Raw genomic sequence first — 14,456 nt, 5'->3', positions numbered from 1 at the left:
GCTATGGGCTGACCTCAGTCTGGAAAATAGTGTAGTGTGTGCATCTCTTTCATTTTATAACACAGTAGAAAATGAGTGTCTACAGGACCTAGGGTAAGTGAACAAGGCCGTAAGAATAGATAAACCAACTGGGGTAAGAATTAAAAAAAAAAAAAGGATTCAGTTTAAAACTCAGATTAGGGACTAGATGCATGAGGGTCCATTTTAGCCTTCAAACCCAACATTGGGTGTGAATGGAATGTATGAAAGCAAGTGTGCTTTCATCTTCCCCCACCAATTAGAGTTTTTCGGCATCTTCTAAGTTCTGAGACAGTCTTTTAAGTAACTGAGAATACTGCAGTCCCTAAAAATGTGTCAAAAGCTTACTTTCGGGGGGGGGGTATAATCATGGCAAGACTGCACTGATAACATGTACTTGTAGCATTCCAGACCATAATGATGATGAATAGAACCAAAGCCAGACACTTGTTCTGTGTACTTCTCAGGGTTTTATGCCTGTAAATTCTTGTGAGCACCCATCCTTGAAAGGTTAGTAGTGCTATTCTCCCCATTTTGCTGCTGAGAAAACTGAGAGTTAAGTAATATCCTCCATAGTACATGGCTAATGAGTTGTACAAGGTTCTAATCCAGGAAGCCTTTGAATTATTACTACTGAGTACTACAGAAAAAGGAATCTGCAATAGGGATAGAAGTGCCATGGATGAATAAATTATATATATATTAGCTAGTCTATCTATCTATCTCTCTCTGTATATTATATATACAGATTAGCTGCTAGGACAATGTCACTAAGGAGGTAGTATTTATGAGAAGTAAACTGTGGACAGAGGGAAGGGCTGTTAGAGAAAGAAGATTCTAGGCAGAGGGGAAGGTAAGTGCCAGGGACCTGGAGCAGGAAGGGAAGTCAACTTGACTGTGGCAAAAGGAGTTAGGAGAAGCGAAGATAAAAGCAGAAATAACAGGGATTATGTAGAATCTTATGGGCTAATGAAAGACATGAATTTGTTACAAATAGAAAACAAGGCATTCCGAGGGTGTGATGTGACATCTGCTTTAGTGGGATGGATCCTTACGGCTTCTGTTCAGTGTTGGCCTTTGGGTGCAGAGGCCAGAGAAGGTAGACTGTTTTGGAAATGACTGGCATTGGATGAATTTTGGTGGTGGTGTGGTTCAGAATTATAGGAGGAAAGATAAGAAAAGTGGTCAAGTTCTGGATCTCTTTGGATGGATGGTAAGGGCCACAGCATTTGGTTTTGTATTGAGGGAGAATGTGCGTAATAGAGCTGGTTCCAGAAGTTTACCCTGGGCTTGTAAGATGAAGTTGCTAGCTACTTCAGGGCCAGCAAGTCTGACAGAGGTCACCAGGCCTTTTGGTAGACTTTTGAGATGTCTATTTGGCATCCAAATAGTGAGCTGAAGTGGGTACTTGGATAAGCCAGTCTGAATTCGGAGTGGAGGTGTGGATTGGAGATAGATATTTGAAAGCAATTAGCATAAAAATGGTATCAGAAACCGTGATATGGGCTAGTAGGTAGACAGGAGGTTCTTAATATGAGCCCATAAGACACTCCACTTAAATGTCAGAGAAAAGAAAACCCAAGAAGAGGAAAGACTGAGAAATAGCCAAGAGGGCAGAAGCCAGCCAGAGGAAGTTCTACAAGCTGTGTCTGATGCTTCTGCTAAGTCATGCAAGATGAATGAGGTTCAGCCGGAGGGTTTAGCTAAGTGCACATCCGTGGTGATCCTGCCAAGAGCAGCTTCAGGGGTGAGAGATAAAGGCAGAATAGGAGTGGCTTTCAGAACACACGGTGAGAGGAATGAAATCTCTAGACCTTGCACACTTGAGGGGACTTTGCCGTTGTAAAAGATAGCATCCAAACGGGAAGGTGTAGCTGAACACTGATTGTCAGGTCAAACTAGGGTTGTGGCACAATATACTTATGCTTATGGTAGTGAATCAGTAGAGAAAGACAGATAGGCCTGCAGAGCATTCAGAACACTTCACATTCTTGGTCTTTTTGAGACGCAATCTCAGGCTGGCTGTGAACTCTTACTTGCACCTCCAAAGTGCTAGGATTATAGTGTGTCACTGTGCTAGCTCCTACAATGTTTCGGAGTAGATGAGGAAGTGTGAGGTCAAGGATTCAAGTGGATGGGCTGGCCTCAGATGGGAGTTTATCTGTGTTTATCTCTGAGAGGAGATAGCCTGGTCAATGGGCAGATTGACTGAAGCTTTAGAAAGTTTTATTTTTGGGAGATAATGTTGCTATGTGGCCCATGCTGACTTCTAACCTGTTGTTTTTTGTTTTTTGTTTTTCGTTTTTAACCTCAGTCTCAAAAGTTTCTTTTTCCTTCTTTTTATTTTTCTCTTGTCTGTTGGTGGCGTGCATTGTCTCAGTGTGAGAGGAAGAAGAGCAAAGTAGTTGTTCCAGATTCTTGTTGTGGACAAGTTTGTCTGTATGGAGTTATGGGGGAGTGTGCATCAAAATGGCCAGGAGTTGTGCCAGGTGGAGTAGAAACTGGGAACAGTCAGCCCTAGCTACATCATGGAGTCAAGCATCCTAGATGCTTGAAAAATTCAGATTTCAGAGCTTTGTCTTTGAAATGCCCAGTAAACGGACTTGGGTGGACCTCAGGAATTCATCCAGGGCTTGGTTTTGTTTCATCTTCAAAGTGATTTAATGCATACATAACTTTTGGGTCACTAAAATAGTCTTTTCACTAGTTTAATATAGAAAAATGCATCATTCATTCATAAATAATGGAAGGATGCTCCTCAAAGTATCTTTGATAATCGATGATGCCGTGTCCAAAAATTTTGGAAAAGACACGTGTTCTGACAGTCACGTGCTAGGAACAAGGCTGCCTTTAGTGAGGACATGAGTTACATGAAGAAGGGGTATCTGTTGGGTTTGTCAGTGCTAGCAATTGGAGCTAGGGTTTCAGTCGTGGGAGGTTGACTTGTACTGAGCTTGACCACCACCCCAAGTGTTTGTTTTTTAGTTAACAGTGAAACTTCGGTTATAATGCTTTGCTTTTTCCCTCTGCATTTCAGTATGGTTTCAACATGGTCATGTCTCATCCACACGCCGTCAATGAGATTGCACTAAGTCTAAACAACAAGAATCCCAGGTAAGCATCTTTTGTAATGTCCAAGTCTAAATCTTAGCAGGGAAGCAGAGAGTCAGCAGTCGGCCATTTTAGAACTAGAAACCTTCTAAGAGTGGCTTCCCCAAGCAAGATGGCTATAAACCCAAACCCTGTGCCTGCTTAGGGTTTTCCCTTTTGCCTGGTTACTCTCCTATTGGAAGCAGAATTGAACACTCGCGACAGCTTCCGGTCTTCTCTTTTACCTTTCAATCAGTGGGTGACTTGGTTTTCTACAGCTCTACTGAAAGATGTGGTTAGCAGGACTAGGTTGCCATTTCATCCTGGCATGGAGACCAGAAGAGTCTTGATTAGGCTTTAGCTACAGCAGCTAACACGATAGCTGAGCAGCCCGCTGGACCCTTGTATATGTTTCTTGCTATCTTCACACATGTAATTTAGTTATGAACAGAAAAAGAAGCACAAACACAAATTTAACTGTGTGCATGGTTTCCTTTTTTACATGTTCCTTCAAGACCAGAGTCATATACTGTAGTTATTTTGCTCAGTTTGCCTTTTGCTTGTTAAAGTATTTTGTCTTCCAGTGATTTCTGCAATTCAGTTGTTTGTCTCCTTCAAAAATGTTGTTAAGAATTATATAAAGATATTCATTCTGATTTCAAAAAATACCTGCGGATAAGTTGGATCTTTTAATTTAGAAGGGAATATAAATTGTGAAGTCCTGTATACACATGGGATATTTTGGTTTTATGGTTGCTTTTGTAGTTTACGAAAATCCAAAATAGTCTTGAGTCTTGATTCCTGCCTTCACCACAGGGAAGTCATTATTCATTTTCCTTAAGACAGTTGACATTGTGGGGTATCAGAACTGGCTTTGTTAAAGAGCTTGGCAGTTTTTATTCTAGAATAAAGATGAAATACTTAAGTAGTCTCATGATGAAGAAACAATGCTGTTTCTTTGTTCACATTTTACTTGCAGACTTTGAATTCACCTCTAGCTTCTTCTTCCAAAATGATTTCAGATGCAACTTTATTTTGTTGAGTCAGAGAAAATATTTTTCTATGAGTATAGCTGTAACCTGGTACTCTTCCGGTCTCCTGCATAAGAAGAAATATTAGAAACTTGTCATGTGGGATTTTTATGACTCTGTTTCTCTAGGAGAAATGAAAAACATTAATCCCAGTTGATTTTTAATTTTGCCATGTTATATGCTTAACGGTTAAAACTGACCACCACACACCTTCCATATTCCCTGCAGACTGCCTATGTAGGAAGGTTTCAGGGTGAGCTTGGTATGCCTCAGTTACCGAGGGTTTAACGAGTATACAGGCCAGTGCTCTAGTCCTCGAGTGTTCATCCTGGAAGGAGTGGCCGACTCATTATTCAGTGATTTATGTTTTTCTTTCCCCTTCTTGTTTTGACAGAACGAAAGCTCTTGTCTTGGAGCTGTTGGCAGCCGTTTGTCTTGTCAGAGGCGGGCATGAAATAATTTTATCAGCTTTTGATAACTTCAAGGAGGTAGGATGCATAGTCTTGACGAGAGTACACACATGTCTCACATCTTTGACTAGAGTGACTCACGTTTTCATGGATCCTGGGGAGCAAAAGTAGCTAATTTTCCTGAGGCATTACTGAGAGGGAAGCAGTGATTTTAGTTTAGTTTATGTGGCTGAAGGAAGCTTTCTTTGGGTGTTGCATTTCCATCCTATGTTAAAACGTTGCAGTGTTCATTTCCCTTTGGAGCATGGGAACAGTCTTTGGACAAACAGGCTTTGATGTACATACATACACTGGGTTAAGGTTTTTACAGTGTGAATTCCAGTAAGCTTTATAAATTCTATCATCACAGTTACTTCTCCCAAATCCTATTTGTTTTCATTCCTTTGCTGGATTCTATCTATGTAAAACCCATCAAACCTGTCAAATAGGGACACCCATTGTAGGATTTTGTAATCTTAATGGAGAGGTGCTATTATAAACACACATAGACAGACAGACAGACAGACAGACACTCATGAAGAAAAACTGGGTGTAGAGGATCACAGACCACAGACCTGCAATCCCAGCTCTAGAGCAAGACATCTAGGGTAGAGGGAATGTAAAGTGATAATTTGGCTCCATATTGAGTTCCAAATTAGTCTGAGGTACATGTTCCCCAACAAGAAAAACACAAAAACAACAACAACAACAACGAAACAAGGTGCATATATGGTTGAAATAGAGACTGAAGACTGGAGATTTAGTTCAGTGGTATCAGTGGTAGGTGGTACAGCATTTGCCCAGCATGTACAAAGTTCTAGGTTCAGTTTCCTGCATTCATGGGAGGGAAGACTGATCTGAATAACAGAGGTGATTGCAAACAGATAATATTATACAAGTCAGGCAGCCATGGAAATATCAAGACATCTCTACTAAGGAAGTAATCAGTTTTCCTTTGGGACAGTGGACAGTGCTGTGGCCAAGCAGACTGCCTCTATACTTTTGTGCCTATGCCCTGCATCTCAGACTGCTTTAAGTAGGAAAATTACAAACAACTCTGGGAGAATGTTGAAGGCACTCAGAGCCCCAGATGTGTAGGACCCTCAGCCAAGGTGTGCCTGGTAGTACTATTTAATTCCATTTCTATTTAATTCCAAACATTTCTGGATTATGAGTCAAGCTAGCTGGGTGTAGTGATGCATGCCTTTAATCCCAGCACTTGAAGGCAGAGGCAAGTGGATCTCTGTCATTTCCAGGGCAGTTTGTTCTATACAGTGAGATCTAGGGCAGCCAGGGCAATGTAGAGAGATCAGGTCTCAGTCAGTCAGTCAGTCAGTCAGTCAGTCAGTCAGTCAGTCAGTCAGTCAGTCAGTCAGTCAATCAATCAGCCAACCAACCAGTCAATCAATCAGTCAATCTTCAAGACAAGCTGGGTTTTTGTTTGCTTAGTTTTCTTGTTATTTTTTTATTTTGTTTGTTTTTGAGACAGGGTTGTTGTTGTTGTTATTGTTTGTGGTTTTTGTTTTTGTAAGCCAGGCTGGTTTAAGATGTGGTTCCCTGAGGGGCTTCCAGTTGCTCTGCCATCTTTCCTGAAAGTCTAGAGAAGAATGTTGAGCACCAGCTATGCCCCAGTGCAGGATCAGTCACATACCATCTTTAAAGGTTTCTTTTTTTTTTTAAGATTTATTTATTTTATTTATATGAGTACATTGTAACTATCTTCAGACACACTAGAAGAGGGCATCGGATCCCAGTACAGATGGTTGTGAGCCACCATGTGGTTGCTGGGAATTGAACTTAGGACCTCTGGAAGAGCAGTTAGTGTTCTTAACCACTGAGCCATCTCTCCAGCCCTAAAGGTTTCATGTTACAAAAGAATCTCAGATAGCTGCCATACATGCAAGACATGTGCATAAATCAGTGGGCATGCTAGGGTCCGCATTTGTTTCCCTAATTCTGAATGTCTATGAAGCTACACTGAAGTCTGTGCTTACAGGAGTGTCTGTGACTCTCCTGCCTCTGTATTCCTAGTGTTTGTGTCCCACATCTTGGACCACTTTAAGTAGGGAAATAAAGGACATCAGAGCTGTCCTCCCTACTGGAGAGAGAGAGGGAGGGAAAGAGAGGTGCTGTGAGCCTGTCATGGCTGGGGAACTCTTAACATGTGAGCAGCAAGGTGCAAATCTAGTCAGGCTCAGTGGTAGTGAAGTCATAGGAATTCAAAGGATAATGAGGAACAGGGAATCTTTATGTACACATGTGGCTTCCAAAACAAATAGACTTTAAATGTAAGAATGTGTAAATGCTTATCTGTGAGTCTATATATCATGTATAAATACATGTACATCTAAATTTTACATCTACAAATAATGGGGTTTATTGTGGGGATGATTTTAAGGTGTAAGATAAATAGCATATCCTCACATGAGACCATGCTTGAAAATATCACATGTTGTTTCACTCTCATATTGAGAATATCACATGCCAAGTCCTGTCTACACCAAAAATATTTACCATAATACATTCATGACCATAGCTGTAATATTCTGAAATATAACTTTAATAACCATCTGATTATACTCTAAGTCAAATTATGTATTAAAAACTATCAGGAGCTGGAGAGTTGGCTCAGTGGTTCAACGTACTGACTGTTGTTCTTCCAGAGTTCCCAGAGCTCAATTCAATTGTTCTTCCAGAGTTCAATTCCGAGCAACCACATGGTGGCTCACAACCATCTGTAATGGGATCCACTGTCCTCTTCTACTGTGTCTGAAGACAGCTACAGTGTACACATGTACATAAAATAAATAAATCTAAGAAAAACTATTGGATCTGAACTAAACCCTGCCATATAGGAGATGCTTTGGTTTTGTTTTCTCATATTTATGCACAGAAGACACATAGACATGTGCAGAATTGAGTCAGATTTTCCATACCAAGAATTTCTGTGTCAGAATTGTGTGTGTGTTTTAGCTTTTTAGGGGATATCACATGCTTATTTGAAGAAAACTCCTAAATCCAGTCACAGGCAGGTAGTGTTGAAAGCGGGATTATGACCTGTATGTGTTTAAAGCTGCAACAAAAATAGCTGTTTCTGGAACTTCTTTTCTATTCCGCATTTCCCTGGAGCTTTGGGTACAGATACAATTCTATTCAACTCAATGCTCCTTAAATTCCTTCCTTTTTCTCATATCTCTATGTGAGTCAGTCATTTTCTTATATATCACAGCAAAGGATGTTTTCTTTAGTTTTGTTTAGCTAGAAATGTCATTGGAGCCTTCTGGCTTCTGGGGAGCTGGGAGCTAATGCTTTTGAAAGAAACATCATGACTCTGTTGCAGGATGCTGGACAAGGTTTTGGTCAGTGGGTAACATTCACAGAGCCACCTGTGATTGAGAGCACCATGCTACACAGAGACTGCTCATCTTTAGTTTGTAGCAGGAAATATGCCTTCTCTTTCTTGAGCCAATATATTTATTTTGTCTAATATGATTAAGTGTACAGGTTAATATGAATGTAAAATGAGGCAAAATGTTTTTTGGCTCTTGACACATATGATTGCATCTTTTCTCATGGCTCAGTTAATGTCAAAGATATCAGCAATATTGCTCTTTTTTTAAAGTTTATATTATTATTATTATTATTATGTGTGTATGTGAGAGCCACATCAGAAGAGTGAGGGTTGGGAGGGGGAAGATATCAAAACAATGCTCCCATCATGGCTGAGATGTGGAGGGTAGAGGACAGACTATAGAAGATTAGCTGATTCTTTCCTTCTATTTCAGCTTCCTGTTATTGACCTCAGGTTCCAGGCTCACGTTTCAAGCACTGTTACCGTCTTGCTTGTCCTCGTTTTGTTTTCAAAAGAGTCTTGCCCTCAGTGTTGTCACATCTAAAGTTTGTGCTTAGGAATAGAGAGCACACAGCTTAATGAAATTTGAAGGATATTAACTCAATTTTATAGGATAGTGCTGATTGCAGTGGTTCTCAATCTGTGGGTCGTGATCCCGTTGGCAAACTACTGTCTCCAAAAATATTTACATTATGATTCATAGCCATTGCAAAAATCATAGTTATGAAGTAGCAGCAAACATAATTTTAGGGTGGTGGTGGTGAGGGGGGGTCAGCATAACATGAGGAACTGTATTAGAGTGTTACAGCATTAGGAAGATTGAGAAGCACTGGCTTATTGTGATGAGGTTGGGTCTATGTACAGCCTTCATGAGCAAGCACATGTGTTACCTTACTGTGTATGATGGTGAGTTCTGGTGATACGGCAGCTCATAGCTTGTACCTAAAGCAAGGGTATGAGTAGATGAAGGTTAGCTCCTTAAATAGCCAACCAAGGTACTCTTCAAGTTCTTGACTTTAAGAACAATTAAATAAAAGGAATTAACACATCTGGGTTTGGTGTTGAAGTGTCTCCTCATGAAAATTTATGCCCCTGAAATGAGGACCAGGGTGAGAACAAGGGGCCATCTGTTCCTCCTCTTTGTTTCCTTTATCCATACGAAAAGACATGCAGCCACCTTCTTGAAGTTCTGTCTTAGCTGCATGGCTGTATGTATTTTTTGAGCATTGAGTCTGAGAGATAGGGGAAAAAAAACACTTTTGGAACTCCAGAAATACTTTTGGTGTTCATAATAGTTCAGGGTCTTTTTTTGTAAGAAACAGACTCTTGTTCTAACATTACCAAGGAGAGGGTAGATGAAGGAAAATAAGAGACAAAGAGACAGGATAAGGACCTTAGGGACCAGCCTTAGAGAGGGTCAGGCATTCCTGGTGTGGCTAGCCTTAGAGAGGGTCAGGCATCCCTGGTGTGGCTAGCCTTAAGACATGGGCAGGCATTGTTGGTGTGGCCAGCCCACAGATAGCCTACACATCATCACTGAGAGAGGCAAACTCAGCTCTGTTCGATGTTCTTTTCCCCCAAGTATCATGGTCCTTGCCTAGAAACCCATGTGCTCATAAAATCTTGCCAACTGGGAAGGGCCTTGACTAGCCCTCACTGTAGGTTCAGAAAGGTTCTAGTTCTATTTTTACAAATTTTCAACCTAGACCTTCTTCTCTTTTTCCTTACCCTTCCTCTTTTCATGCCCCATTATATCTTGGGTATAGTTGAGAACTTGCCCTACTTGTAAAAGGTACTCCAAAATGTACCAAAGAAAGTTTCCATTTGGTGTCATAGCAAAAGTACCCAGGCATAGAATACTGCAATAGAACAGCCTGCTGTGACACTACTGATAAAACCTTTAGGGTTTTGAGCCATCAGATCTCCCAGGATTCTGGAAGATATCCTTAGAAGCCCTCAGGATTCTAGATCAGTTATAACTGTCTTCAACTGCTTTTATAATGATAACATCTGGTTTTGGGCAAAAGCTGTAGTTTGGTTAGTAAACACCCTAATGCCTCCCACTTCTGAACTTCCAGTATAGACACACAAGCACTCTAAAATGAGTCACTCAAGGCCACCAGCTCTCTTGTGTGCAAGACTTTTGGCAGTAGCCCTTGAGTGCCCCCCCCCCCCCACACACACACATGCTAGAAAATTTCCCAAGAAGGCTGATGTGGGTTAGCTACTGGGCATCTGAAAGCACTTGTACTATGCATTATTAACTTGATTTAAGAAAGCCTGTCAAGTATTATTCACAGTAGTTCAAACTGGACAGGAAGAAGAACAGACATTTTGATGTGTTCCCAGAATCCCTCTGAGTTTAATTTCATTGACTTCATCAGTATTTGAGGGCATGGGATTATAAATCTAGCATGGGCCAAGTAACTCTGGAACTACTAAACATTTTAAGCATGGAAGGAAGAGTATCTTTGTATTCAGTACAAAGAATATTCTTAAGCCATAAGAGACATAGTCCTAAAGTGTGTATGTATTCTATTACGTTAGCTATGAACTAGATTATCTAATTCACCGAGACACCTCTGAATGCTCTGTTTTCTTGGGAATGGATAACACATCACCCTACCAGTAGTTTTACTAAGCTCTCTGAGTCAGTGTTCATACTGAGATGTCTGAGACTGTCTCCACTTCTGTTATATCTAGAGTCTATAGTTAGTGGGAAATCTAGAGTCTAGAGCTCCCTAAAGAATTATTTGTGTTCAGTCCACATTGAAGAGCCAAAGAAGCTGGAGTGTAATGTCTGTCTGGATGGTGGTAACAGCCATATTCACACTTAAAAAGAATGGTGCTTGCGTGCACATGCTAGTTTCTTCTTCCAACTCCTTCACTTCCCAGTCTTTAGCCTGTTGGATGGTGCAACCCATATTCAGGGTGGGGCTCCTCCCTCATTTACCCTCTTCAGTCCCCTCTGGAAACACTATCATTGATAACACATCCAGTGTTTGAGCTTCACTAGACATCTCTCTTTGCAGGCATGTTGACACTCAGTTCTAAGCATCACATTTGCCTCAGTAACTGTGGGGGATTACCTAAGATTTTACTTGTTTCTCATCTTCCTTTCTCCTCTGTGTTCATGACAATGATTGATCCTCCTTATAATAAAAAGCTTGATACAGTTTTTGATTGATGCTAGGAAGGGTGATTGCTGCTTCTTTCAAGTGAGTAGTTTCGAGAGCTTTCCCAAAAGGGAAAGGAAGCATTGCCTAGGGTTCAAAGTTCATTTCCTGGTAATGATCAAGTTATGATCATGAGTGCCTTAGTCCTCTAGTAAGGAAGTGGACATTGTGAACTATAGGATGATTCATACTTATTCACTAGAAATACAAAGTGAGCTCTTTGTCAGGGACATTGATGAACACTGGAAATTAAAAAGTAAGCTGTAGCTCTCCCTGAAAAAGAAAGCCTCTCAGGCTAGTAGAAGAAGCAAATACATTTAATAGTTGAAATACTAGGCTCTCAAAAGGTAAATGGAAGATTCTAGCCAAGATGAATAGCTGATCAAGACAAGGTGTGTGTGTGTGTGTGTGTGTGTGTGTGTGTGTGTGTGTGTGTGTCTGTCTGTCTGTCTTTAAGGCAGATGGGGCAGAAGAACAGTGAGGCAAACAGTGCCTGAGTTTAAGATAAACAAGAATCAGTTAGGTATCATCACCATTGTTGATTATTATTAATTTTGACACAGGGCTCTAACTTGTTAGGTATCCCAGGCTGGCCTTGAGCTTAGGCGTTTCTTGTCTCAGCTGCCTGGGTGCTGTGATTACAGGGGTGCCTCTATGCCTGTCTGCTGATAGTTGCTACAGTAGATGAGTATAGACCTCATGGCTTTAAAACATTCTTTTTTAAAAAAAAATATGATCCTGTATATCATGGTACAAAACAATCAATGTAGTAGTATTCTACAAAGTCTAGAAGAGAGCCTGTCACTTTGCTTTTTTACCTTCTATAGTCCTTGGTCCATGCCTTCCTTCAGCTCCCTAGCCAGGAGGGCACCTGCCTCTTTTCTTCTCTGTCATCTGATTTTTGGATTCTTTGGCTTCCTTTATTTAAGGAACCCCTACACAATATCCTATCAATCCAGATAATCTCTTGATCTCAAACTCCTTCACTTAATCAACGTCTATGAAACACCTTGTACCATATAAGGTAAAGTACCAGGGGGGGACATGGATTCCCTAGTGCAAGGAATACTTAATTTGCCAACATACAGGTAATAAAGAGAACTAAGGGTACCATCTTTTATCAAGATTGTCTTTTGGGGAAGTTGCCTAAGAAGAGAAAGTAGGGAGTTCTCATGAAAGGTGCCATGGCTAATAACACACACAGTCTTCATGTTTCCAAAGCCTCAAAGTAAGGGGGGCAGTAAAAGAAATGCTATCTCCAATCACTGGCTATTTAAACAGCCTTTATTAGTAAAGAAATGAATGGTTCTTGGGTTTGGGGCTGAAAGCCCCTTGGCAGTGGACCCAGCATGAGATCACTCTGATGGGGCAAGGTGTAGGTCGGCCTATGTGGCTTGTTTCAGAATTTGCCATTGATATTTCAGAATCCTTGGTCTCTTCCTACACTCACAGCCAGCTACTGGTTGAATTTACTCTAAAGTCTGCAGGACCTTCGTTCTCTGTGAGCCTGGGGGGACAAAAAGAAAAATAATTAAAAAGAAAAGAGAAAACAGAGAGGATCAAGGTGCTCAGAGGCACACCCGGTTATCAGATGACCTTGCAAGCTAGCCTTGATGGAGGCACTTTTGCTCTTCCTGTCTTTAATGCAGAGCCCTTCCAGGCCTGACTACAATTCTATACAAAGAGGAACTTCATTTTCTTAATGGAGCAGCCACTTAAAAAACAGGGTGTTGCCTCCTTTGTATTTTTATTCACATAAAAATACCCCTTCTAAACCCATGCCCTCTGGCAACTGTAAAGCAGTTGGCACATGTGTCCTCATTTTACATTCTTGGAAGAATGCCCTGAGAGATTCAGAGAGAGCTGAGTTCTACTGGAGACATGCAGTAGCTCACAGGCTTGGGTGCTGGTCTGCAAGCCTGGAACTTTCCTTCAGAACTGGCTCATTGACATTTGTGTGTTCTGTGGTTTTAGCGGATACAGGACAGTATAAAGGGTGTATGTGCATATGTGTGTGTGTGTGTATAGATAGTGTGTGTATATATGTATATATGTGCATATATGTGTATGTGCCTATATGTGTATATATAGACACACATATATGTGTGTATTTGTGTGTATATACCCAAGTTACTGGAGGCCTGAGTAAAGAAAGTGGGGAGTGTTCATGAAAAGGAACATGGCTAATAACTCCATTGTCTTCAGGATTCTAAAGCCTTGTGTGTGTGTGTGTATGTGTGTGTATGTGTGTGTATGTGTATGTTAGTGTGTTATATTAAAGTCCAAGCTATTATAGCTTTGGCAATATCAACTCGGGGAAACATAAAAATGGAGGTTTTCAGCCTCTCCTCAGGATTCGGTAGTCATGTTCATCCAGATTTACACAGGGTTGTGTCAAATGTCTGTTTTAGGGCCACCTTGCTTTCTTCTGTGTCCATCCCCTCATTTCTTCATTCTGCACTGACTTGTATCGTAAATTGTCTTAAAAATATCCTTGTCTTGTTGCTGAAGAGATGGCTCAGAGGTTAAGAGCCCTGCCTGCACTTCCAGAGGTCCTGAGTTTAATTCCTAGCAACCACGTGGTCTGGTGCCCTCTTCTGGTGTGCAGGCATACATGTAGGCAGAACATTGTGTACATAATAAATAAACCTTTTAAAAAGAAGGAATGTTTAAAATAAATCTTTTAAAAAAAAATAAAACCCTTTTCTTCTTGCTGGGTATGATAGTGCATACCTATAATTCTAGCATTTGGGAAACAGAAACAAGTCATTTGAAGCTTCAGAGTGAGCCTAAAGCCTAGACTACACGAGACCTTAACTCAAAAAAAAAAAAAAAAAAAAAAAAAAAAAGGTCTGTCCTGAAACCTTGTATTTCAAGTTTGTTCTAACATGTAGTTTTTCTATCATGTGAAAATAGACTTTTAAAAATGTCATTAAATTGTAAGCTTCCAGGTTTTTTTGTTTTTTTTTTTTTTGTTTTTTGTTTGTTTGTTTGAGAGTCTAGTGCTAAGAGCTACATTGACTGGTGAGGTTCAGTCCTAACTCTAGTATAATTCTAGGAGGCTAGACATATTAGCTGGGAAGAAGGGTAAGATAAATCACATTTGTGTATATTTATACATGTGTGTTAATATATACATAATTATGTAAAGATATTGTATGAATAACAATCAAACCCTAAAATGCAAATGGCAATATTGGCCATGTCTATCCTGGTAATATTGGTGTATGTTGGTTTCTGTTGTGGGATTAGAAACCCATCTCTTACAGTTTATACATCTAGTTTTCTTTCCTAGTGATGCCTGGTTATCTTCTGTTTACCATGTGTCCTTACCACCCTT

General features: G+C 40.5%; 1 protein-coding gene across 5 annotated transcripts in view; it reads left to right on the top strand.

Annotated features, from left to right (window-relative positions):
- Fmnl2 (formin like 2) overlaps positions 1–14,456 on the top strand; it is a 275,210-nt gene that overhangs the window by 213,054 nt on the left and 47,700 nt on the right. For all 5 annotated transcript variants that reach the window (XM_028769172.1, XM_028769169.1, XM_028769171.1 and 2 more), the window contains 2 exons: positions 3,056–3,132; positions 4,534–4,627. In XM_028769172.1, the coding sequence (XP_028625005.1) occupies positions 3,056–3,132; positions 4,534–4,627 (171 nt within the window). The remainder of the gene's footprint in view (positions 1–3,055; positions 3,133–4,533; positions 4,628–14,456) is intronic.

This window comes from Grammomys surdaster, unplaced genomic scaffold (genome assembly GCF_004785775.1).
Source record: "Grammomys surdaster isolate TR1022 unplaced genomic scaffold, NIH_TR_1.0 191, whole genome shotgun sequence".
In the NCBI taxonomy this organism is placed as follows: Eukaryota; Metazoa; Chordata; class Mammalia; order Rodentia; family Muridae; genus Grammomys; species Grammomys surdaster.
Note: the sequence above shows the minus strand (reverse complement) of the source record. Positions and strands in the feature narration are given on the sequence as shown.